Source organism: Eimeria maxima, genomic scaffold (assembly GCF_000499605.1).
Source record: "Eimeria maxima Weybridge genomic scaffold, Emw_scaff36, whole genome shotgun sequence".
Taxonomy (NCBI): domain Eukaryota; phylum Apicomplexa; class Conoidasida; order Eucoccidiorida; family Eimeriidae; genus Eimeria; species Eimeria maxima.
Window position 1 is genome coordinate 67,845 of NW_013566449.1, and position 25,635 is coordinate 93,479.

Sequence of the window (25,635 nt, forward strand, 5' to 3'; positions counted from 1 at the left end):
CTGTCTCCTCATTAGTTAGAGGAGGATAATCATTTTCTCTTTCTTGTCGCTTCTTAGGACCACGACGATCCTCCTTCTTTGCTGAAGGACTGCTGCTGCTGCTGCTGCTGCTACCGCCAGACCTCTCCAAAATGTCCTGTATTCTGCAGCAACAGCAGCAGCAGCATGCAAGGCAACAGAGGAAGATGGACATACGCGTGTAACAAATTAAACAATTAGTTGCAGCATTAGTTGCAACAGCAGCAGCAGCAGGATCAACAACAACAGCAACAAAAACAAAACCAGCAACAGCAAGAACAGCTGCAGCTGCAGCAGCAGCAGCAAGAATGATACCTTTGTGTTGCCTTTAACAGCGCGAGTGTATTTTGTAGTTTTTCTTCTGTTTGTTTATGGGGGCCCCTTAGCTTAGCTTGCTGCATTTGCTGCAGTACCTTCTCTAGGGTATCTATTTTTATATCTTTTGCTGCTTCTTCTGTCATTATCTCTGCTGCAGCACTTAATACTTCTTGTCTCTTCAGCTGCAACAGACGCAGGGCCTCCCGTGTCTCCTTTTGGGGGCCCCTTACCCGCAGCAGAGGGCTGACGGGCGCCTGCGGAGGGGGAGGCCCTCCTTCGTCCTCTTCTACACCTTCATGCTGCTGCTGCTGCTGCTGCTCCTGTTGCTCCTCCTGCTGCTGCAGCATGGCGCGCATGTTCCCAATGCAGGCAGTTGTTTCTTCCAGCGCATCTGTAAGATCATCTGTTGCTGTCTCTTCTTCAATAAGGGGCCCCCAGCAAGGTCCCTCTTTTGCCTGGGGGGCCCCACAAGAAAGGGAGAGGGGGGCCCCCATCTGGGAACCCCAAGTGATGGGGGGGCCCACAATACGTGTTGCTGATTCGCCTGCAATAGAGGCAACAAACCTCTTAAGCTCAGGGTGGGTATAGAGCTCAGGTTGCAGGGGGCCCTTAAGGAGTTGAGGAGCAGCAACAGGGGCCGTGGGGGCCCCCTCAGAGGATACAATGGACTGTCCTCTGTCTCTCCTCGCCTCATCTTTACCACCTTTCGAAAGGGGGCCCCTGCCTCCTGATGCTGCTGGGGCTCTACCCTTCTCAGGGGGCCCCCGTGGTTTCTTGTCGAGGCCCCCCTGGTTCTTCTTGTTGTTCCCACCACCTCTGGGCCCCCCCACCTCTTCCTCGCGACTCTTCTGGGGGGCCCCTGCTGCACCTTTCTCCAAAGCAGCAGCAATTTGCTGCGGGGTCATGGGGCCTCCCCCTGCTGCAGCAAGAGCGGGCCCCACACACTCTGTATATAACTTCTCTAGGGCATCGGGGCCCCCAATCAAAAGGCCGAGGGGCCCCTCAGTTAGCAGTTTGCTGCTGCAGAATATCTGCTGCGTTAATTCAAAGGGGCCCTCTCCTCCTTCTATCTCTATGTCAGGGGCCCCCCATAAAGGGTACCGGGGGCTGCATTCTATACTGGGGGGCCCCCACCAAGGAGGCAACCTCTTAGAGTCGCTGAAGCTGCGGACCCCAAATATGTCATCCTGCCTCCATGATTCTTGCTGCTGCTCCTGCTGGTCTTGCTGCTCCTGCTGCTGCTGGTCTTGCTGCTCCTCCTGCTGCTGCTGCTGCTGCGCTTCTGCCTTAAGTGCTTGTACAAACTGCACAATAGTTAAGTTAAGCTTCCAATAGACGAGTTGCAGCAAATGCTGCAGCGAGAGTGGGTTGGGCACCCCCGGGGTATCTGCACTGCTGCTGACGCTTCCTCCTAAGAGAGGGCCCCGTAGAAGGGCCCCCGGGGGCCCCTGGAGGTACAGCCGCCTGCTGAGGACCGCCTGTTGGCTCCTACCAGGGTATGTAGGCTCCTTCCATGCTGCTGCTATCTCGTCTTTTGTTATATCAGGGCCCACAGCCACCTCACCGCTTCCCGTTGCCTCTAACACCCAGTTCAACGTGCTGCTGCTGCTGCTGCTGCTGCTGCTGTTGCTGTCGTTGCCGCTGTTGCTGCTGGTGCTGCGGTTGCTGTTGCTGCTGCTGCTTCTGCAGTAGTAGCTTTCTGTGGTGGAGCGGGGGGAGGGAGGTTCAGGTGGTGCTTCTTCATAATAGTGGGCACGCAGCACGTAGAGGGCCCCAGGCAGCAAATGGACATCAGCGAATATGCAGCAAGAGGGGGCCTCCTGCTGCAGCAGCAGCACCTCCTCAGGCCTCTGCAGCATGTCTTCTTTCCCTGTGAGGCCATCATCTGCCTCTGCAGCAGCTCCTTTAGAAGCCTTAGAGGTGGTCTTAGAACTTGTTCCTGCTGCTCCTGCTGCTGCTGTTGGGCTCCCGTCGTGCTGCGGATCTAAGGTAGCGTGGCTGTTGTCTTCTCCTAAGCGCTTGTCTCTTGCGGCATCGGGGGCCCCCCTCTTTACCAGCTGCAGCAACTTCGCACACAACAGGGCCCCTGGTGGAGCCCCTTCTGCCGTCAGGCTAAGGGACAGGCGAGCTGCTTGGGGACCCCTCACAACCAGTCTGTGGTTGCATAGGAGGATTGCCTCTCCGTATGGGCCCCCAACGAGGTCCAACAGCTCGGGGGGGCCCTGGGGGCCCCCAAGTGGGGTCCCCTGCCAGAGGGCCTTGAAGGTGAGTGGCAGGGGTTGCATACAGAGGGGCCGCTGAGGAGAGAGAGATGTGGGGGAGAGGGGGGGTCCTCCAGCAGCATCCTTGGTAGACGCGTCAAGGCCTGGGAGCCCCTCAGCACCAGGGGGCCCCAGTGGGCCCTCCGGGGCCCCTGGGGGCCCCTGAGGAGGCATAGCCACACTCAAGGAACAGTGGACGGCCCTAGAGGGGGTAGGAAGTGCTGCTTCTAGCAGCAGCAAGTACCTACCGATGTAGTACTGCGGCTGTTGCTGCTGTTGTTGCTGTATCTGCTGCTGCTGCTGGAGGCAGGGGTCCATTAAGGGTACTTTTAGGAATGGCAGCAAAGGGAGAGAGCGAAGGTCTGAGGCCCCGAGGTTAACTGCTACAGAGCGCTGCTGCTTTGGGTCCTGTGAGGTGGCCCCCTTTAAGGCCTGGGGGCCCCCCGCAGCTGACACACTCACAGGAGGCCCGAGTGGCGTCAAGGAGAGCCGGAGGAGGGGCCCCAAGCCTGCATGGGGTACCTGCAGCATCAGCAGCAGATAGGGGGGGCCCCAGAAGCAGCTCCATAGGGCCTCCACTTCTGCTTTATACCAAATAGAGTGACAGCCGGGGGGCCCCCTCTCGGGCCCCACAATAGGGTACTGCTGCACACAGAAGGACAGGGGAGGGCCCGCAAGGAAGCTCTCCAGGCTCAGGTGCGTGCAGGGTACTTCAAGGGGCCCCTGTGGCAGTATTGCCTGGGGGGCCCCCGCAGCGTCTTTAGGCAAGGATGCAGCGGCCCCCGAGGACTCGCTTGAGGGCCCTTTCCGTTTGCTTTGTTGCTGCTGCTGCTGTTGTTGAGCCGCCTCTGCTTGCTGCTGCAGCTGCTGCAACTGTAGCAAAGGCCTCCTCCAAGAGACAGTAAAGGGTGCCGCTGCTGCGGGGGCCCTCAAGATAACAAGGAAAGCAAAGGTACCTGCCCCCAGCTCTAAGAGACAGGAGACAGGGGCCCCCTTCTCGCCGTGCAGCAGCAAGCTACTGAGGCCCCTAGCCAGTCTTAGCATCTGGGGGGGCCCCCTGTCTGCCCCCAAGCGAGGGAGGCCCACATCTTCTGCTAAAAGGGCTCCCTTCATCTGCTGCAGCAGCAAACCTGCTGACGTAGCAGCAAGAGCCCTGCTGCCATGGGGGGCCCCCCATCCAGTCGCCAGTGTATTAACCCTTTCGGGGCCCATTAGCATCTGTGCTGCCGCAGCAAACTCTGCAGCAGCAGCAGCAGCAGCAGTCCCTGGGATGATGCCCCCCGCAGCATCCGTTGCTGCACCATGCTCAGCAGAAACAGAAGTAGCAGCAGCAGCAGCAGCAACAAGCCAGGCAGAGACTTGAGGTGTTTTTGCTGCCCATTGCGGGATAACGGTATCGAGATTAAGGAGGTGGCAGGCAGTGTCTTCCCTCTGCTTCTGCTGCTGCTGTTGCTGCTGCATCTCTTGCTTCTTCTGTTGCTGCAGTTGCTGTTGCTGCAGCTGCTGAAGGGATCCCTCGTTGTCAGCGGGGGGCCCCCCAGTCTCCTTTATGGGGGCCCCTTGCTGAGGGTTGTTAAGCAGCGAAGGTGTCCCTTGAAGGGACAAAATAAGTGTGTGTGGACGAAAGAAATTTAATAGGCGTTTCTTGTTTGTTGCTGCTGTCTCTCCTGCCTCTCCTGCTGCAACATGGTTGCTAGTAGGACTTGGTGCTGCTGCTGCTGCTGTTGTTGTTGTTGCTGCTGCTGCTGGTGCTGCTGGGGGGAACAGTCTCCTTTTGGGGATATTAAGGAGACAGACAGAGGCCCTCAGAGGGTACTGAAGGGCGAGGGGCCCCTGCTGGTAATCATAAAGCTCTTGAAGGGGGGCCTCATCGAGGGCCTGCTCAGGCAGATACACAGAAAATGTCGGGCCCTCCCAGCAGCAGCAGCTGCTGCTGCTGCAACTCTTGCAGCAGTTGCTGCAGTTGCTACTGCAGCATCCTCTGACTGCCAGGGCATCTACCATCTTTTGCCAATGCACCCACGGGCCCCCCTCCAAGCGGAGGCCCTCAGGGGGTACAGGAGGGGGGCCCCCTGTTGCCCAGGGCACTCCCCACGTCTTCAGTGCCTCCTGAATGACTGCTGCTTTGTTCTGCTGAGCCTACGCAGCAACAAGAGCAAGAGCAACAGTAACAGCAACAGTAGCGGCAGCAGCAACAACGGCAGTAGCAGTAACAAAAGCACCGTGCAAGTCTAAACAGCAGGTGCGGAAGATGCAGCAGCGTGGCCACACCGCCGCCAGCAGCAACGAAAGGCCATCACTGCCACTCTCCCTACGAGCAGCAGCAGCAGCAACAGCAGCAGCAATATTCTTACGATGTGTGATCCGCTGCCGCGGCGTGCGACTGCGGCAGCAGCAGCACCGCCAGACCTTGGTGTGTCTGCATTGCCACCAGAGTTGCTGCTGTCTTTGCCTCTAGGAGACCCTACTTCTTGTTCTGCCGCTGGTGCTGCTGCAGCAGACGCTGCTGCTGCTGTTGCTGTAGCAGCAGCAACACCACCACCAGGGGCTCCCGGGTGCACCTCCGAGGTCAATATTTCTCCTACAGGGGCATCCTCCCCGCTGCCAGGAGTGGTGGGGCCCTCAGGTTCCTCCCTGTCCATTTCTGCTGGTAAAGGGGCCCCCCCTCCAAGGAGATGCTGCAGCAGCACTGCAAAGGGCCTCTGTACGATGATGGGGCCCCCTTCTTTTTCTCTTGTGATCTGAGGGGGAGCAGCAGCAGCAGCTGCTGCTGCTGCTGCCGCCCGTTGCTGCTCCTCCTCCTTATTAAGCGGATGCTGAGGACTATTAAGGGGGAGGGCCCCACTGAAGTCTGTTAGGAACTGCTCACATGGAAGCTGGGGCCCCTCCAGGGTCCCCAGGTGAGGGGGAGGCCTGGGGGGCCCGACCTTCTCCGCTTCCCCAAACGCAGCAAACAGCTCTCCAGGGGCCCCGGCTAGCTGCTGCAGAGGCCCCCCACCTGACTGCCTGTTAAGGAGAGATACTGAAGGGGTGTCTCCTTCTTGTGCTGCAGCAAGGAGAAAGGGCCTCCATCCTAACATCTGTTCAAAGGGGCCGCCTACAGACCTTAAGGGTCCCCCCCGTTGTACCCCTTCCTGCTCTCTCTCCCCTCCAGCAGCAGCATCAGCAGCATCAGCAGCAGCAGCAGAGTTTGCCTTGAGCTTAACAGATGCCCATAGGCCTTTAAGACAGTAGCAGGAGACAAGAGAAGGAGACAGGGGCAGCAGTACCTCCTTTCTGCCTGTGAGGGCCTCAATAACAGGTGGGGGCCCTCCTCCGGCTGCTAGAGGCCCCCTGAATGCCTTAAGGATCCCTTTAGCAAGTAGGGGCCCCCACATCTCCCTGGGGTCTTTAGAGACGGGAAAAACGGGGGCCCCCGTGGGGCCCCCATCAGGTACTATATCATCAATCTGTACTGCCCTCCATGCCCCCTCTAAGTACAAACGAACTGCATATACACCTGAAGGACTAACTAGAGGAAGACCTGTCTCTGATTGAGGGTGTATTAACTCCCATAGAAAGAGACCACGGGGTATAGAGACAGCACACTCCCCGATAAAACTATACACTGCATGCAACCATCTACCAAAGGGGCCCCCTGGTAATTCCCCTAAGGTAAACGAACGGGTACAGTAACTCTTTAAACTCACCACCATACAACGACCTACGCTCGGGGCCCCCGTAGATGAATCAGGAGCCACGGGGGACTCAGCGGGACCCCCCGGGCTGGCGAGTGATCCGCCGGGGGAACTAACAGGGGCCCCAGTAGGGGATAACAAAGGGGCCCCCGTCCTAGGGGAGGCCAGAGGGGGACTCCCAGAGGAGCCCCCAGGGGCCCCCCCATTGGAGCCCCCAGGGGAGACCACAGGGGCCCCCGCAGGGGCCCCTGCTCCAGAAGGGTTACAACATGCGCCCCCATTTGACCCTGCAGCAGACGTGGGGGGCCCCACGTCTAAGCAAGTGTAGGGAAGGATTTTCTCTCCATACTTTGCGAACAACTCTTGTTGGAGGCCCCCCCCGACGGGTGGGGGGGCCCCAAGAGGGCCCCCCGATGGGGGTACCGAAGGCTCTGGGGGGCCTTTAGATGCACCTACGCTCTTGAGGGAGGAGGCCCCTTGGGGGGGCCCATCTGGTGGAATAAGATTAGGGGGCCTCTTGCGGCTCTGCAAGGAATAAGAAGGCTCCTCTGGGGGCCCCAATTGAGCGGCATCCTTCCCTCTAGCACTGTTTGGAGGCCCCTTGGGAGCTTTGTTGCTGCGCTTAGAGGGAGCGGAAGAAGATGCTGTTGCATCTGCTGCTGCCGCTGCTGCTGCTGCTGCTGCTGTTGCCTCACTGGATAGAACAGGTGGGGCAGCGGGTTCAAACTCCATCAACTCATAAGGAGGGTTGGGGGCACCCAAGTGCACCGCCCTAGTCCAACCCACAAAGGGCCCCAGTAGCTCCTGCGAAAGAGCGGGAGGCCCCCTAAAGGAGGTATCTACGAACTTGGGGCCCCCCTCGGGGCCATCTGCAGGACCCTTCCATTCCAAGGGCCCCTTGAGGTCACTTGCTGCGGTATACGTACATCCCAGCTTTTGCCCCTGGTAAGCAGGAGGTATCTCAATAAAACCCTCAGGTCTCCCAGGTGGTCTCACGGGCTCCAAAGGGACAAACTGGGGGGCCCCTGGGGCCCCCTCGTCATTCGAGGGCCCCTTGGGGGCGACCATAGGAAGTCGCGCCCTGAGGGTATTGACCTGTGCGCTAATACGAGCTGCAGATACACCTCAATTTCCCCCTTTTATTTATTGATTAAAGCAGTAAAAAGCATTATTTTATCTACATCTACATATACGGGGCTCCTGCTGCGCCGCAGCCACAGCAGCAGCGAGCGAGCCCGCGAGGTCACTTATTCCTTATCAAGATGACGTGCCTATTCACCCGAAATTGCATAAATAAAGGGGTTAATTAATTGAAATCTACATCTAAAATATATTTTATAAATGTATTTTGAATATAAAATTCAAAACACTAACTGCTTCCCATAATTGAAGCCCCCCTGCCCCCGTCGAGACATCGCTCGCGACACGGGGGCCCCCCAAGTACCTTAAGGGCCCCGAACCTTTTGTGGTACTGAAGCAGGGGCCCCTAGACATCCTTAAGGACCCCCAACGCCTGCTGAATTAGGAGACGCACAAATAATTTAGGACAAACCTTCATATGCGGCCGTCTGGGCCCCCTACATCGCATGCATGTATGCAGTACGGATCGGTGTATACACCTAATAGGCGTTGAGGAGCATTCTGAGGTTTGCTGCATGCGCTGCTATAAATGCATGCATATACCTTGGGGTTCACATGCATCAGTGAGTTGCACACAAACCATATCTAAACCCCAAAATGCTCGAAAAGGGCACACAGGGGCCCCCTAGGGGCCCTCCTAATTGGGGAAGGGGCCCCTGGGGTGGCCCTGTGCCACTAGGCGCTACGATGAGGGAGAGGGGCCCCTTTCTGGCCCCTGTATCCCTTCATCATAGCGCTTTCTTATGTTTCCTTCGAACAATGTCCCCTAAAAGGCCATCGACAGCCCCTTGGGGGGCCCCTGGGGGGCCTCGGTGGGCCCTTATAATGCCCTCCTTGAGACCTGTGGTGGGGCCCTAGTCGGCATCCACAGAGGATAAATTTTGAGACTGAAGGTCCCCCCTACCATAAACCCTAAACCCTCATGACTTAAGGGTCTTCTAGCTTTAATAAGGCGTTAGGGTTTCGTTCTCTGCGAACATATAGACACCAACAAACCGTAAACCCTAAACCCTAAACCCTCACGAGTTCCCGAATGGAGTATGCTGCCTATATCTCTAGGGTTTGTGCCTACAAGTAGAAGATGTTGTTGCACATCAGCAGCAATCAATGCATTGTTTAGGGTTTAGGGTTTATTGTTCAATATTTACCTGAATGCTTGTGCCTGCTGTTGAGTAACATGTGTATTAGGCATAGTAATACATTTAAGAGAAGGATGAGTAAAAGAAGAAAAAAAATTCAAAGAAATTCCCGTCAGAAAAAAACAACGACTTAGATGAAAAAATTCTAATCGGAATAAATTACGTGCTACTGCTTCAACACCTGCATCCGTCTATATATACATATACACACACATACAACAATAAACCCTAAACCCTAAACCCTAAACCCTAAAATTGAAATCCTAGACCTTAAGTCCTAAATCCTATGCAGGAAATACTAAACAATCAATCAGAAACCCTAAACCCTAAAACCTTTCACCAAAACCCTAGACGGTAAACCCTCAAGCCTGAACCCTTCCCTCAATGCGTCTTATAAACCCTCTATTACAATGTGATGGTCTCCAAGGGTTTAGGGTTTAGGGTTTAGAGTTCACAATTACCGTCCGCGTGCCGTCAAGCCGTAGACTGCGCAGCCGTCGGCAACCCGTCGCCACCTGCCCACAAACAACATCCCTCTAACCCTAAACCCTAAACCCTAGCTCTGGACGATAAGGGTTGTACGCTGGTAGGGGGAAACCAACCTGGCACTGCTCGTACGTATTATCTACGGGAAAACATTTTTAGGGTTTAGGGTTTAGGGTTTGCGTACCTGCGTAATTCCTTCATCAGCTAATTGTGCACATTTAGATAGAGACAGTCTCCTTAATGACGGACAAGCGGCAGCTAAATACTTCAAACCCTCGTCAGTAAGACGATCATTTCTATGGAGGGCTAACTCTAATAAGGAGGGGCCTAGACTCTTGCTTATTGCCTCTAGAGTAGCGTCACTTATCCTGAAACCAAAAACCCTAAACCCTAAACCCTAAACCCTAAACCACAGATACAGAATGTGCAGACACAAGTAAAGACAACATGCAGACGAATATTCACCATAAACTCACACACCAGCAGTAACGAATGCGGACAGCACACACACCCTAAACCCTAAACCCTAGGTGCTACTGCATACCTGGCATCATTTAATACCACTGTCCTTAATTTGCTGCAACCCTTGAGGAGTTCAACAACACTCATGTCGTTAACACCCGAGCAAGCCCCTAAGTTTAGGGTTTCTAAGTTCTGAAGGTATGACAGCGTAAACCCTAAACCCTCGGTCAGAAACCCTCAAACCCTCAACCCTTCTTTCATATTCCAAACCCTAAACCCTCCCCTATCTCCCGCATCTTCTTTGCCACGGGGTAGTCGTCTACAGACCGCTCGTCAATAGTTTACGGTATACGTGGAGGTGAAGGTGAGGGTTTAGGGTTTAGGGCTTACCGGGCAGCAAGCGGCCACAGCAGAGAGCCCGGCCTCGCTGATAGAGTGGCATCCTTTGAGGCACAAGCTTAACAAGTTGGGTCCCTGTACCACACCAAACCCTAAACCCTAAACTCTCTCTATTCTCCCTCAAGAGTGCTACGGAGTGCGTGGGTAATCAATCCCATGTAGGGTCTATACGTAGTGCTGCAGCTGTGCATGATGAAGTTGAGGGTTTAGGGTTTAGGGTTTGGGGTTTACCAGGGCTGTTGCGAGGGTTTGTAGCCCCACATCAGATATATCCGACGCCTCTACAGACACCTTATGCAAGCACCAACTGTGCAGGCGCTCTATAGGCTGCTGTTTTATGCCTCTCCTCCTCTTACGTTGGGGGCCCTCCCAGTACCCTTGGGGGCCCCCCGCAGCCTCCGCAGAGGCCCCTGACCCACAGGCATCCAATGCCTCGTGAAGAAAAGCATCCGACACACCATGCAGCCTGACACACACAGCAGAAACCCTAAACCCTAAACCCTAGACCCAATGCTGTGACTCCTTGGAACTATGACGTGCGCACCAAACCCTAAACCCTAAACCCTAAACCCTGAAAACTTACCCGTTGAGCTCGAGCTCCTGCAGATTAGCAGAGAGGGACCTCGCAAACACCATACAATCGATGTCCGATAGTACGGCGAAGGGGAGGCCGCAGCTACGACTTAAACTTAAAGCCTTCAGTTTACCTGAAAAGCCCCAGACCCTAAACCCTAAACCCTAAACCCTAAACCCCAGATGCGAAACCTAAATGTACCCGTGCAAACCCTCAACTACTGATTCCTCAAGCCTTGAAGGGGCAGAGCGGGCGCGATAGGGGCAGAGGTGCACTTCGGGTTTACGGTTTACGGTTTAGGGTTTAGGGTTTACCGAGCAGGGGTCTTAGTCGTGCGAGGCCCTCCGCTGTGACTAGTGGTTGCTGTTGCACAACACGGCACGACAAACACTTAACAACCGAACCCTAAACCCTAAACCCAAGATCGTAGGGGTAGTCATGCGGCATATGGGGGCAAGTGTACGTGAATTTGGTGGGACTACGGTTTGGAGCCGGGTCTGCGATTATATGATTAGGGTTTAGGGTTTAGGGTTTTTAGTTACGAGATACTGGTGAGGCCCCCCGGGGGACCCCTGTAGATCCTTAGGGGTAAGGGAATCAACCAATCGTAGGGTAGTGAGGGCCCCCATCCTATGGGCACACATCGCCAAGAGGGAGTCGTTGACGGGGGCCCCTGCTACACTAAGCCTGCAAGCACAGAGAAAACACTAAACCCTAAACCCTAAACCCTGTGGAAAGTGGCTGACTCAGCTGGGGCCCCTCAGACGTCTGCATTAGAGCCTACTGTCGAGGACTAAGGTTTTAGGGTTTAGGGTTTACCGAGTATAGCCAAATGTATGCAGCTTAGACCCCACTCGTTGGGCAATACGAAGGGCGCAGCCCTCAGTGACGCCGCCCACAGTCAAGCTGATCACAAACCACAAACCCTAAACCCTAAACCCTAAACCCTAAACCCTAGCGACAAGCAACGCAAAGAGACCCTCTGTCTCCAGTAGCAGCAAAACCTTGAGGAACACGCAGCTGCACAGCAGCAACGAGCAACGGAAACAGCAGCAACAGCAGTAGTAACAACAGCAGCAGCAGCAGCACCTGGTCAGAGTTGGTGCTGCAGCAGCAACAACGGCGTCAACAAGGACATCTGCAACTTGCGGCTTCTTTGCTTCGATTTGCGCTGTATGCAATTTATCTAACGATTTCCCTAAACCCTCCAGGGCCCTGCAAACCACAAACCCTAAACCCTAAACCCTAAACCCTAAACCCTGAAACACTGAAGTGCAGCCTGCGCGGTCCACAGAGTGCTGTCGTCAACGGAAATGGCTGCTGTAAGTAAATTTAGGGTTTAGGGTTTAGGGTTTGTGCATACCCCATGGAGAACTTCTCGCCGCCATAACAAATAAACCCGAAAGACCGTAAACCCTTGCAGCCTTCCTTTAGAGCTGCAAACCACCAAAAAAGAGAGGATTTAAGGGTTTAGGGTTTAGGGTTTACATCATGACGTAGAGGCCGGGAGTGTTTAGGGTTTATGGTTTCATACCTTCTAAAAAGGCGTCATCCTTTGTCTCGATACCTGCCAAGGCGAGGCCCTCCAAGGGGGCCCCCTTGAGGGCCTCGAGGCCCTTTGGTGTTAGTAGGAACCCATCTAGCTCGAGGGTTTTAAGGTTCTTGCTGCGCGCAAACCCCAAACCCTAAACCCTAAACTCTAAACTCTACCTGTGTAACAGCTATGAGGCCCCCACAGTGACGAGCTACAAGTTCCAACCGTTGCCTCTGTGGTTTTAGGGTTTAGAAATTAGGGTTTAGGGTTTAGGGTTTAGGGTTATACTAACCACCGTTGAAGGAGAACTTTCAGCTGCTCGTCTGTAACAAGCACTCGAGCTGCACAAGAGCGCCAAACAAACACCCAAGCTCTCAGATTAGGGTTTAGGGTTTAGGGTTTGGGACTTAGGGTTTAAAGAAGGGATTTGGGGTTTCCTCCCAATAGGCTGTTGCACACATCCGTCAGCTAGAACGCTTAGGCCTGTTGGGATTAGCGCTATTAGGGTTTAGGGTTTAGGGTTTGGGGCTTGCCTGTGCCTCCAACAGAAGTCACATTCCTTAGTGCAGTGCATGCTGCTTCATGGAATAACCTGCAAGCAAGAAACCCTCATAACCCTAAACCCTAAACCCTAAACCCTAAACCCTGAGCCCTCCCTGGTTGCCGCTTCCTTCTGCCGAGGGTTTAGGGTTTTCTAGGGTCTAGCTCACCTGGATACAAGAAGGCACCTCAAGAAGTCTGGCAGTTCTAAGAAGGCAAGAACCCCCGCTAACAGGGCTGCATTTAAGGTAAACTCTGTGCAGAGGGGGCCCCCAGCGGCAACGACGGGGCCCCCAGCAGCACCAGGGGTCCCTCGACCAGGGGACTCCTGAGAGTCTGTGCTTGCCACGGGTTCCCCGGGGGGGCCATCAAGATGCCCTTCGCGGGGGCCCCTAGGGCAGCAGTTAGAGCAGCTACTGTTTTGTGAGGTCCCGTTATGGACCTCGTGAGGGGGCCCCTCTTGGGGCCCCTCTTCTATTACTTCACTGCCCCCTGATAGTGCGTTTGGAGGCCCATTTGGGGACCCATCAAGGGGCCCTTGCGACGGCCCATCAGGCGGGCCCTCCGTACTCGCCGTAGGGGGCCCCTCGGGGGGCCCCTCTTGGGACCCCTCTTGGGGCCCTTCTTTTCGAGTTGCCTGGGGTCCTTGGGTTCTTGTCTCTAAGGAGATATGAGGGGGGCCCCCTCTAGTTCCCTCTTTGTGCTCTTCTGGGTTTGGCCCTGATGCCCCCTGAGAGCAGCTGTGTGCGTCGTCAGTGCTGACACCTGCTGTAGTTGCTGCAGGTGCTGCAGCTGCTGCAGTTGCTTCTGTTGCTGCTGTTGCTGCGGTTAATTCACTTGATGCAGTTGATGCAGCAGCAGCCATTGGGTGAGTATTGAGGCCCCAAGAAGAGGCTTGCTTTTCCGTTGTTTGCTCGCTCCCAAGGGGAGCGGATAGGGGGGCCCCTTCAATGGGGAGAGGGGGGCCCCCCACCATGCTTAAGGGTCCCCTAGGGTGTAACAGGGCCTCAATAAAGTGCTTCTGCAACCAATGGGGGGCCCTGTACTGAACTGGGGCCCCTCTGTAGCCTGGTGCTGCTAGTGCCGTGCAAGGGCACGACCCTCGGGCCTGTAACCCCTAAACCCCAAACCCTAAGTTCCAAACCCTAAACCCTAAAAGCTAAACCCTTAAAACAGCAGCACCAAGAGTTATTAGTGCATTTAAGGAACAAGAAGTCTGCTTTGCTGTCGAGGGGCCCCCTTTAAGGAGAATTCTGTCATGGGGGCCCCCTAGGAGGTAGCGTCCTTTATTTCTTTACTGTTTATTGTTTCTCCTATTGTTTATATTAAGAAAAGAAGAGAAAAGAAACCATTTATAACCTTTGTCAGTAAACAAACACTCGGTAGGCACCTAAGAGGTATAGATAGACAGGGTACTGCAGGCTCGCTACTGCACGAGGGGCCCCTTGGGTCCTAGTAGACGAAGGGGCCCTCCCTTATATGTGCACTAAACTTTATTGTTCCTATTCTAGTGTAGCAACCTATATTCCTTCTGTCTCCTAATTGTCTCCTCTCGTGCCATCTATTGCTACGTATCTGTGCCCCCTCCTTCCCCTCTTCCTTTATATGCCCATAACATTAGACAACTGCCAACAGTTAATTATAAAAGGGCCCCTAGGGGCCCCCTGGGGGCCCCTGTTTGGGGCCCCTGCCAACCCCCATTAAGTGGGGACCCCTTTCTCTGGGTGCCTTGTTGCTGCAGCAGCAGATGTCTGTACAGTGCGGTGTCTGCTGCTTGCAGCTCTTGTGCCTCCCCCAGACTTGGGAGGCCCCCCTCCCCCTTTAGGAGGGGCCCCTGTACCTTTATCTACCAGTTTACGGGGACTGAGGGGGGCCCCCCTTCTTGTGTGGGGACTCTGTCTGCATGTTTTGTTTCTCTTGCCTCTATCGCTGTATGAACTCCCGCTGCTGCTCTCTGCTCTGTAGCTGCTACTGCTGCTGCTGCTGCTGCTGCTGCTACTGCTGCTGCTGCTGCTGCTGCTGCTAGTAGGAGGCTTCGTGCGGCGGGTCCCATTGCGGCCTCTTATGGGCGAGTGGCTCTGATGGCCTTTGCCGGCACCTTCATCAGTACCCTCTTCCGAATCACCTGCACCAGTAGGCCCCAGCTGGGGCCCTCTTAGGCTCCTCCTTGGGGACGATCGCGTGGCGATAGGAGAAACGGCAGCACCCCCACCATCTGCATCAGCCTCTCCTGCTGCTGCTGCTAATATACTGGGGGGCCCTGACTTCCTAGGAACCCCCGCGGCTCTAGTGGGGCCCCCATGATGGGGCCCCCCAGGGGCCCCATCAGGGTCTGATACCGGAAAGTTGACAGCACCTCCAACAGAAGCAGAAGCTCCTGCTGCATTTGCTGCTCCTGCTGCTGCTGCGTTTGCTGCTGCTGTCCCTAGCAGCGGCTCCCCCACGACCCCCGGAGAGTCTAGGAGGGGCCCCCCTTCAAGGTCCTCTGAAGGGGGCCCCACCGGTGCATGCCGCGGCGAGCTGCATGCACTTAATGAGAGAGAGAGTGGGGGTACGGGGCCCCCGGGGGCCCCCGCGGCCCCTCCCCTGTACGACCAGGCAGGGGCTGCTGGTAGGATGCCTGGAGAGGCTAAGGCGTCTTCAGGACATGGTGGGGCCCCACATGCTTGCTGTTGCTGCATTTGCTGCTGCATTTGCTGCTGCTGCTGCTGCTCTATCTGATAGATCTGCTGCTGGTAGCAGCAGCAGCAAAGGTCCCGCTGCTGCAGCGGGAGGACGTCCCTGTAGTTCGTCCTTAATACCCTCTCGGTCTCTACCCTGAAGAGTTCGTCTACTATACGGCTGCAAAACAGTACACACAGCTGCATATACACCCCATCTGCTGCTGCTGCTGCTGCTGTTGCTGCTGCTACTCCTAGTACTACTACAGCAGTTGCTGCGGATGCTGCTGCTGTTACTACTATTTGAGTGCGTTAAACCCGCAAACAATTCAAACCCTAAACCCGTAAATCGCACTAATAGCGCACAACCTAATTCATCCTAGGGTTTAGGGTTTAGGTTTATTAGGGTTTAGGGTTTACTTGACGATTTGCTCGAAAGTGGGGCGCATCCGCGGGTCGGTCTCCAAGCACGCGAGTGCCAAGTTTACTAAAAATGGGTCCTGAATACAAACCCCAAACCCTAAACCCTTAACCCTAAACCCTTGCCGTGTAAGCAAGAATCACCATAAAAGAACGGGGAAAAAAGGCACAGCAAGCCAGGCATCGTTCTGTGCGTATTTTCAGGGTTTAGTGTTTAGGGTTTAGGGTTTATACCTTATGTTGAAAGAGAGAAAGGGAGATTTTATATTTAGGGTCTGATAAAGATTTCCATTCTCTAAACCCTAATAAGCGTGCAGCAATAACACCAAATGCCCAAACATCCGCCGGTCTGTCATACGCCGCTGTCCTTTGCTCAGGGGCAATATAACCCTAATAAATAAAAAAAAGGAGACGCAATAATAAAAGGAGACACATAAATAAAAAAAAAAGACAGATAATTAAAAGGAGGGGACAGACAATTAAAAGGGGGAGACAGGTAATTAAAAGGAGAGATACAGCTAACAGGAGACTGTTTTTAGGGCCTAGGGTTTAGGGTTTAGGGTTTCGGGTTTACCTCGGTTCCTGGTCCCTGAGTCATTTCATGCTCAAAGTAGCGATGCTCAGCAACCCTTGCAACCCCAAAGTCTGTTACCAGCGCTCTCCCATCCTGCATCACCAAACCCTAAACCCTAAACCCTAAACCCTAAACCCTCGTTCCAGCAAAAAAAACGCGATTTAGACCCCTTCAACTGCTGCATTTTTTTGAATATAATATATACACACTATTGCGGATATGGCTATTTAGGGTTTAGGGTTTAGGGTTTACCTTGATAAGTATATTAGCAGGTTTTAGGTCCCTATGCAATAAATGGGGTTTAGCTGCACGAGGGGAATGAAGAAATTGCATCGCTCTTGCAGAGTCCAACAAAACCCCCAAAATAAAATCAACAGATAGCAGTAAACCCTCAGCCTCATGTCTATTTAATAAATTCTCTGTATAATAAATAAACAAATAAATAAATAAATTAATAAATTAATAAAATAAATAAATAATAAAGAAAATAAAAGAAGAGGTATAGTATATCTACTGCGGTCTATCTATTATGTTGTATATGTTGCACAACGTAAGGATATTCATGAACAATATGCATAACATAGGAAAAGAGAAGAATATAATATAATATACATGAATAAATAAATAAATAAATAAATAAAGTAATTTATTAATATATAATTACCTAAGGATTCATCAGCAATATGCATAAGGAAGCAAAGAGAAGAATGTTTATTTTTCCTTTTTGTTCGATCCTCTAACATTTGAAATCCTTCAAAGACTCCAAGAAAAGGAACAATACATGGATGTGTATAAGACCGCATTATTTCTGCCTCTGGTACATTTTCTTCTCTGTATATATACACAAACAAATAAATATATATATTTATTTATATTATTTTGTCAGTTAGTTTTATTTGTTATGAGGGGGTTTTGTTTCTTTACTTTTTTTTTTTTTTTTTTGGGAGTGTTAGGGTTTAGGGTTTAGGGTTTAGGGTTTACATTCTTGGGACGAGTTTAAGTGCGTATTGTGGAAGATGTTGTTGCATGACGTTATCATCTCCATCTTTGCTGCTACTGCTGCTATTGCTGTTGCTGTTATTGCTATTGCCATTGCTGTTGCTGCTGCTGCTGTTGCTGCTGCTGCTGCTGCTGTTTCGTGTCTGGTGAGGGGCTGGTGCATGCAATGCATGGGGCTTGAGAGAAACCCTCCAAACCTCCCCAAAGTTTCCTTTGCCAAGTTTATCATGAAAAGTAAAATAATAATCAAGGTCTAATTGATCAGGAGCAACCCCACCACTTGTACACCCTGGCCAACCACTTGCCCTGAACACACAAACCCTAAACCCTAAACCCTAAACCCTTAAAACTAAACCCTAAACCCTAAACCCTAGTTCATAAAATATTTGATTCGCCTAGGTATAGTGTATGTAGGTTTAGCTCACTGCAGCAGGAAGCGATCCAGATCTCTTTCTGCTGCGAGTTGTTGCTGTCGCTGCTGCTGCTGCTCCTGCTGCTGCTGCTGCCCCTTCTCCTCCTCCTGCTGCGCTGCCAAGTATATGCACTTAGAAGAACCACAGGGTTTACGAGGAAGACAAACACCGCAGCAAGGGCTGCCGCGGCAACGGGGGGCCCCCAGCTGAGGAGGGTTTAGTTGTAAAAAGGAGGAAGGAGTATCGGACTGCCCTTCAGGGGCCCCCTCAGGGGCCCCCAATGCTCCTCCTGTAGGGGTCCCAGGGGCCCCCCCACCCTCCATCGATTCAGGAGAATCCCCCCATAGAATCGGCATCAAGTGCTCCAGCTCAGCCTCTGAGAAAAAAACCACAAACCCTAAACCCTAAACCCTAAACTCCAAACCCTAAACCCTAAAAGCTAAACCCCAAACCCTAAACCCTAAACCCTAAACGTCAGGGAGCCTCAAATCCCCCTGTCCCTCACCTTGGCCTGAGCCTATCAACACGATATTGTAGACGAACTCGGGGGCCCCAGGGGGCCCAGGAGGGCCCCTAAGGAGCCTGCATGGTATCCCCACGGAGTCGCAGAGGACCTGCAGAGAGACAAAAGAGACGCGAAACCCTAAACCCTAAACCCTACACGAAGGAGACCTCGACTTCAGACCGCCCCCGCTGCAGCTATCGAACGATATCCTGTCGCTCCGTTCTAGGGTTTAAGGTTTACTGTGTAGCAGCTGGTCAAGTGAATTCGACTAAATATAACAATTAGGGTTTAGGGTTTAGGGTTTAGGGTTTAGAGGCAAGGCGTACCTTGAAGAGTAGCGCTCTGTGTCTACTACTACCGAATTTCACGGATCCAAGAGGGACAAACCCTCCATAAGTCTCTGCTATTCTATTAACCTCTAAACCCTCAGAAGGGTTTGCGGGGGCCCTAATAACTTTTAATACAAACCTCCTTAGGGCCTCAACACGACGTCGTTGACGGGAGGCAGGGGGGGCCCCCCGGGGGCCCCCCAATGGGGTACAACCAACCATTTGCTGTGCCTCGGATACCCTTCTCCTTAGACCCCCATCTGTCTGTACATCCACTACTAGGACTTCACGACAGGTACAGGGGCCCCCATGGGGGCCCCTGCTGCTGCAGGGCCCCAACTCGACCCCTAATTCTTGTAAGACGGAGTCAATATTAAGGAGCCACTCAGGGTCTTCCCATGCATACACTAGCTGCTGCTGCCTCTGCTGCTTCTGCTGCTGCTGCTGCTGCTGCATGCACGAACCTGTACAGGAAGAACCTGATCTTAATTCATGAGGAGATACACCACAAGGACTTAATATGTCACTACCCTCCCCGTCTCTATCTGATCTTATAACCCCTGTTGCTGCTGCTCCTGCTCCTGCTCCTGCCTGAGCCCCATCAGTGTCCACAGCAGACCCACTTACAGGGGGCCCCTGCGGTGGAGGCCCCCCACCAAACCCTGGTGGGGGCCTCTTCATTCTGCTTAATGGGGCAGGAGCAGCAAACTGGTGGGCCCCCGATGGGGCCCCCATGTCCTTTTGCTGCTGCTTCTGCGCGGACGAACCCCTTGGTACGTCTCGTTGCGGTGTAGAGAACAGGGAGCTTGGAGCTGCTGCTGCTTCTGCTGCTGCTGCTGCTGCTGCTGCTGCTGCTGCTGCTGCTGTTGGTTGAGGGGTACTCCCATCCAAGGAATTGCTCCTCGTTATCGGCAGCAAATCAAAGACGGAGCTCGGGGGCCCCTTGAGGGCCCCACTAGCTGTTTTTGCGTGTGCCATAGCAGCAGCAGCTGCTGCTGCTGCTGCACCCCTGCTGCTGGTTCTGCTGATGCTGCTGCTGCAGTGCCTCCTTTCCCATAGGACCCTGAACTCTGCTGCAGATACAGCAGGGGACGAGGGGCCCCCATCATACAGCAGCAGACCAGGGAGACACAGGAGATCGGTAGGCTCTAGGGACCCCGTTGCTCTATACTTATAAGTAAGACTGCAGCGGGGGAGCTCCTCTAGCAGCAAGGACAGCAGCAACCGCAGCAGCGGCGGCGTGCTGCTGCTGTCCCTTAGCTGCTGCAGCAGAGACAACTCTACCATTGTTACCTCCAAGAAACGTGATAAAAACAGCAACTTTAGACCTAATAATATTGCTTGGGGGGGCCCCCGCAACAGGGGCCCCCAAGGAGATTTACCAACAAAATGGTGTGTCTCCTTAGGTATAAAATAACGCAAAAACAACGAACCCAAGTCCTCTACAGCCTGCAACACATATACAAACCCTAAACCCTAAACCCTAAACCCTAAACCCTCTTTAAAGGGAAGAGGCTGTCACAGAAAGAGGCACTAATTTCCTGTTCCTGCTGCAGCACAGAGAGAGGCCCTATCGAGTGACCTTGGGCCCCCCCTGGGTGGGGGGCCCCCAAGGGCCCCCGTTGCCGGGGGGCCCCCAAGCATGATAAAAAGGAGACCGTACCTTTTTTAATTGCTGACACTCCTCTGGGTCTGTTGGCAGCCTCGGCAAGGGTACTGCTGAGGGCCCTGCGTCCCCTCCCTTCATTCCTCTATAAGAGAGGAAGGGGCCCCCCCCTACCGCAAAGGACACAGCAATGGGGGGGCCCGCTGACCGTACAGAGCGGCAGACGGGTAGGGGGGCCCCTGATGTGTCAGGGGTCGCACCTCGAATGGGGGCCCCACGTTTGTCTCTGGGTCCCCCTATCCTTCCTGCCTCCGCCACCACAGACACGGGGGCCCCAGGGGCCCCCAGGAGTCCAGGAGACCCTTTGGGGGGCCCCTGTGCAGCAGCTGCTGCTGGTGGTGGTTGTGCTGGCTTTTCAACCTGCAGCTGCGGTGGTGGTGTCTTTGCCCCTGCTGCTGCTGCTGCTGCTGGCGTTGCGGTAGTTGCTGCCCCTTCTGCAGGAGCAGCAGCAGCAGCTCCTGCTGCTGCTGCATCCTCCTCTGTGTCTCCCTTGATTTCTTTGGGGCCCCCAGCAGCAGCACCTTGGCGTTTCTTATAAGCGGGTTGGGGGCCCCTAATGGGGCCCCCCTCCCTCTTAGCGGGTAATTTAAATTCACCATCAGAAGAGGAGTCATCAGGGGCCCCCCCTACTGTTTTCCTCTTCGGGCCCCTGCCCCCTCTAAGGAGTCTTAGGGGCCTCTTGCTGCTAGCAGCGGCAGCACCCCTTTGGGGGCCCCCCCCTGCTGCTGTTGTGTCTGCACTGGAGGCCCCACTAGGCTCTGATGCCTCGTAGTCGGAGTCGCTTGTGTCCTCTGTGGTGTCTCCTGAGGTGTCTCCTGTCTCCTCTTCTTCTTCTTCTTCTTCATCTGCAGCAGCAGCAGCAGCAGCGTTATCCTCACTACCATTTCTGCTGCTGCTGCTGCTGTTGCTGCTGCTGCGACGGCTTGTACTGTTCCTGCTGCTGCTGCTGTTACGCTTAGGGTCACGAGAATGTGCTGCTCTCTCTGATGGTGTCCTGCTAGCTCCTCCTGCCTCACGATAGCTGCTGCTGCTGCTGTTGCTGCTGCTGTTGCTGCTGCTGCTGCCTGTGTCGCTGTCTTGGCTGTCTGTTACATCAGACAGCAAGGAGGTATTACCACTACCAAGACTTATCTCCTCTGCAGGGCTACGGGGGGGCCCCTTTAAGGACCTGGGGGGCCCCCCTACTGTCTTGGGGCCCTCTCCCCCCCTATAGCGGAGACTCTTCCTTGTAGGAGGTATACACTCCTGCAGCAGACCCTTATCTGCTGCTGCTGCTGCGGCGGCTTTTCTCGTTGCTGCTGCTGCAGAGACAGGGGCCTCCTGCGAGGCCCGTAGGCGGCTTGTAGTACCCTTACGGGTACGGGGGGGGCCCCTACGACGGCGGGAGACACTGTCTCCTGATGAGGAGACAGAAGCATCTTCCTCGAACTCGCTTGCTTCCTCGCTGCTGCTGCTGCTGCTGGGGGTGCAGCTGCCACCACTGGTGCTGCTGCTGCGGACACGCTTGCTTCGTGCCTCCTTCTGTCGTGACCTCCGTGTTGCTGCTGCTGCTGCTGCAGTTGTCCTTCTTGAAGCATGCTGCTGCTGTGCTCCTCCTGCTGCTGCTGTTTCTGCAGCAGCAGCAGAGTCGCTGCCAAGCAGCAGCAGCACCTGCGCTTCGGATGCAGCAGCAACAAGTGCAGCAGCAACAGCAGCTGGGTCCTCCGAACCTTCATCTGCTGCTGCTGCTGCATCTGCATCTGCTGCTGCTTCTGCATCTGCTGCTGCTGGATTGTCTCTTAGATCCAATACCTTTAGCTGCCCACCATTCTGCTGCAGCGCAGCAGCAACAAGCAGCAAATCTGCTGCTGTTATGCTGCAGTCCTTCAAGAAGAGACACTCCAAGGGACACACGCCCTTCCCTCCAGCACCCTGCACACCAACAACAAAACCCTAAACCCTAAACCCTAAACCCTAAAATCCCTAAACCCTAAACCCTAAACCCTAAAATCCCTAAACCCTAAACCCTAAACCCTAAACCCCATGCTTGTTGCTGTCTAAGTAGTGTTTAGGGTTTAGGTGCCTTCCTTGCAGGGTACTGTAGGAAAGGGCTCGTACCCCTTTTACTGTGTCTATACTAGGGTTTAGGGTTTAGGGTTTAGGGTTTACCTGCAAGGCACTGGCAAGAGGCTGTAGAGGAGAGGGTCCCTCTTCTTCTTCTTCCTCAGGTGTCTGTACACCGCAAGGGTTATTACTCAGATCTAAGGACTTAAGGGCACAGCCTGGGGCCCCCAGGGCCCCCCCTATTGCATGCAAGACAGGGGCCCCCAGGTTATTTCCTGCTAAGTTAAGACTCCTTAGCGGGGCCCCGTGTCCCTTCCCGTCTGCAGCCCCTTGCGTCCCGCTGCTCCTCGTGCTGCGCTTGCTGCTGCTGCTGCTGCTGCTGCTGCTGTTGCTGATTTTGCTGGTAGATCCATAGAGGGCCTCCAGCAGCGCAGCAACATCATCTTCGCTAAGACTCTCCCCGCAGCAAGAGAGATCAAGGTGCAGCAGGGGCCCCCTTGCTGCTTGCTGCAGCAGCAGCCTCCTCAGTACCCTAAAAGATACATCGGAGGCCCCTAACCAAAGGGATTGCAGGTCAGGGGGCCCCCCTCCCTGAAGGGGCGGGGGCCCCACACCTTGTGCTGCATGCAGTGAGAGCTCCTTAAGAGGGCCCCCCAGCTGCTTAAGACGGCCCTCAAGGGCCCGGGGCCCCCAAGGGTTCCCCCCAATCCTTAGCTGCTGCAGCAGCGGGGGGCCCCCACCCTTAGTAAGGAAATCAGCAAGTAGGGGGCCCCCCTCCTCGGGTATATCATTAAAGGAAATATCTATCTCTGTTATACGCCGCAGCAAAGAGGGATGCTTCTGCAGCAGCAGCAGCAGCTGCTGCAGTCCTGCCAGCCCCAAACGGCAATGGCGCATGCATACACCTGAGCCCTTAGGCATAGCAGCAACAGTGCGTATATACACCCCAATTAAAGCCCCCAATAACACCTTGCTGCTGCTGCTGCTATTATTGTTATTGTTGTTGTTGCTGCTGCTGCTGCTGTTATGAGCAGCTAATAAGGCTGCTGCTGCTGGCCCCTCCTTTGCATGCATATCCTCAAGAATTATACGAGTAAGGCTTTTGCTCTTTGTGCATGCAGAGGACAAAGACAATAACCATCTTATGTCCCCTCTTATAACAAGGGCACAGAGGTGGGGGGCCCCCTGAATTGCTGCTGCTAGCTGCTGCTGCTCAGGGGCCCCACGGGGGCCCTCACGAAAGGGGGCCCCAACCACTAATACGTCTAAATAGGGTAGGGGCCTCTCAGCCCGCAGCAAATGAGTCTTTAAGGATGCGGGGTGTACGTACACCGCACTTGCTGCTGCAGCAGGAAATATTATACTCTGCTGCTCCTCCTCCTCCTCTTCATCCTCTCCGTGTTGTTGCTGCTGCTGCTGCTGCAGCTGCTGCTGCAGGCAGTCCAACACTGCAGGCGTCAATGAGCACACCTGTAACACGTATAAACCCTCATGGCCACTTCTGCTGCTGCTGCTGCTGTTGCTGCTGCTGCTGCTTCTAGACTTCCTTGTGGCGCTAGGTGTACGGTTAGGGGCTCCCTGGGGCCCCTCCAACAGGCTCCATGGGCAGCAGCCAAAGGGGTATCTGTGGGGGCCCCACAGATGCTCCCCAACCTCCTCATCGAGGGGCCTCAGCAGCAGATCCCCTGCTGTTGCTGCTTCTGCTGCTTTTGACCCTGCTGCTGCTGCTGCTGCTGCTGCTGATGGTGTGCGCTTCTTGCTGGTCCGTCTTGCTGCTGCTGTACCAGCAGCAGCAGAACGAGACCGAGAAGCTCGCTGTCCTGCTGCACCTCCGGAAGGCATTTCTGTGTATGTGTGCTTATCTTGCTGCTCCCTTCAATGCTGTTGCTGCTGCTGCTGCTGCTGCTGCCTGTGCTGCTGCAGCTGCAGCAGCTACTGCTGCTGCTGCTGATGAGGTACCCTTGAGCACCTCCAGGACCCTAGTGAAGATAGAGGACCCAGAGATGTCTAGGATAGAGCAGTTTGCTGCCGTGTGCCCTCAGCAGAGCAACAGCAGCAGCAGCAGCAGCAGCAGCTAGGGAAGCCGCATGCGGCCGTGCCTTTAGGCCGGATTATCTGGGGCCCCCAATAGCTAGGGGGCCCCCCAGTGTTTGCGATAGGGTACGAGCAGAAGGATTCAGTGCGGCAAGAAGGGAAAGCTGTACATGAAGTGCTGCTGCATGCTGCTGCTGCTGCTGCCGCCGCTGCTGCTGCAAGCCCCGGGGAATACGGGGCAGCAAGGGTCTTCTGAGCCTTCTTATTGGGTAAAAGAGGCATAAAAAGAAGAATAGAGAAGCAACAACAGCCTGCTGCTGCTGTTTTTGCTGCTGCTGCTGCTGCTCCCCGGCTCCAGGACGGCCGGGCCGGCCGGCCGTAGAGCTGCTGCTGAGGTGTCTAGACACTCGACAGAAAGAAGCGCAGCATGTTGACAAACCCTAAACCCTAATCCATACAACTCTAAACCCTAAACCCTAAACACCGCAAACCTTCCAACAGACAACCAGGGGGGTTGAGGTACTGCCAGCCCCAGCCCCGAGGGCCTGGGGCCCCAGCACCCTCTCTGCCCAACACTAAACCCTAAACCCTAATCTATAAACACTTTTGTAGTGGGTGCATCTTTGGTGCTAAGAAGGGGCTTAAATGCTCCTAAAGCCTAAACCCTAAACCCTTGATAAACCACTGCGTCTGCTCCCTCCCCCTTCTGCTCTGCAGGGGAGGCAGGGGGGCCCTCCTAGTCCTTAATGCATAGTATGTGGGGTATAAGGTACTAGGGTAAGGAGGGGCCCCTATAAGGGTACATATGCATGCATAGCACCTATAAACCCTAGATAATAGGGCAGTAAACCCTAAACCCTAAACCCTAATGAGGGCAGGAGGGGTGCACCGTCCTCTTCCCGTTACCATAGAGGTGCTCAGCATAAGATAAGCATTGCTGCTGCTCTCCCCTCCCTTTCTGCTGCTGCTGTCTCCTTTCCTTATGTAGGCAAGGGAGGGGCCCCTATAAAGAAAAGGGGTTTAGTAGATCTATATACTGTTGTCTCCTTTTGTCCCTCTTATTAGTCTCCCCTTCGTCTCCTTCCTGTCTTAGGGCTGCATGCACCTCCTTATTATCTATGCATATATCTACCTAGGCAGCAGCAGCAGCAGCAAGGCAGCAGCAGCAGCAGCAAGGCAGCAGCAGCAAGGCAGCAGCAGGCAGTGCAGCACACCTAACTACTGCTCCCTCCCCTTAGGTATATATACCCGTCAATCCCTCTCCTCTATTTGCCCTCTGCCCTACCCCCTGGGGCCCTCCCTACAGTAGGTAGGATCAATAGGGCCCTCAGGGGGCCCCCTGCAGTAGGTACGATCAACGGGGGCCCCCCTCCTTGAATCCTTAGGAGGGTACAATAGGTACAGAGGGAGCAAATATATATATATATATATATATATATATATA

The 25,635-nt window shown here is 54.4% G+C and overlaps 3 protein-coding genes across 3 annotated transcripts; all 3 read right to left on the reverse strand.

Moving 5' to 3' along the window:
• Positions 1-15: 15 nt before the first annotated feature.
• EMWEY_00006340 (hypothetical protein, conserved) lies at positions 16-7,342 on the reverse strand (the record flags this gene model as incomplete). The annotated part of the gene is made up of 5 exons (XM_013481591.1): positions 16-136; positions 334-4,475; positions 4,584-4,736; positions 4,952-6,069; positions 6,298-7,342. The coding sequence occupies 5 exons, from the start codon at positions 7,340-7,342 to the stop codon at positions 16-18; spliced, it is 6,579 nt and encodes a 2,192-aa protein (XP_013337045.1).
• A 1,474-nt stretch (positions 7,343-8,816) lies between these two features.
• Positions 8,817-13,524, reverse strand: EMWEY_00006350 (F-box/LRR-repeat protein, related; the record flags this gene model as incomplete). Its single annotated transcript, XM_013481592.1, has 14 exons — positions 8,817-8,837; positions 9,015-9,068; positions 9,224-9,407; positions 9,584-9,693; positions 9,892-9,975; positions 10,132-10,366; positions 10,484-10,607; positions 10,789-10,837; positions 11,017-11,161; positions 11,294-11,380; positions 11,564-11,689; positions 11,838-11,910; positions 12,009-12,139; positions 12,719-13,524. The coding sequence occupies 14 exons, from the start codon at positions 13,522-13,524 to the stop codon at positions 8,817-8,819; spliced, it is 2,229 nt and encodes a 742-aa protein (XP_013337046.1).
• A 724-nt stretch (positions 13,525-14,248) lies between these two features.
• Positions 14,249-23,999, reverse strand: EMWEY_00006360 (Tyrosine kinase-like (TKL) protein, putative; the record flags this gene model as incomplete). The annotated part of the gene is made up of 11 exons (XM_013481593.1): positions 14,249-15,389; positions 15,629-15,708; positions 16,203-16,295; positions 16,455-16,621; positions 16,867-17,033; positions 17,184-17,507; positions 17,627-17,990; positions 18,120-18,228; positions 18,446-19,897; positions 20,112-22,025; positions 22,263-23,999. The coding sequence occupies 11 exons, from the start codon at positions 23,997-23,999 to the stop codon at positions 14,249-14,251; spliced, it is 7,548 nt and encodes a 2,515-aa protein (XP_013337047.1).
• Positions 24,000-25,635: the final 1,636 nt, after the last annotated feature.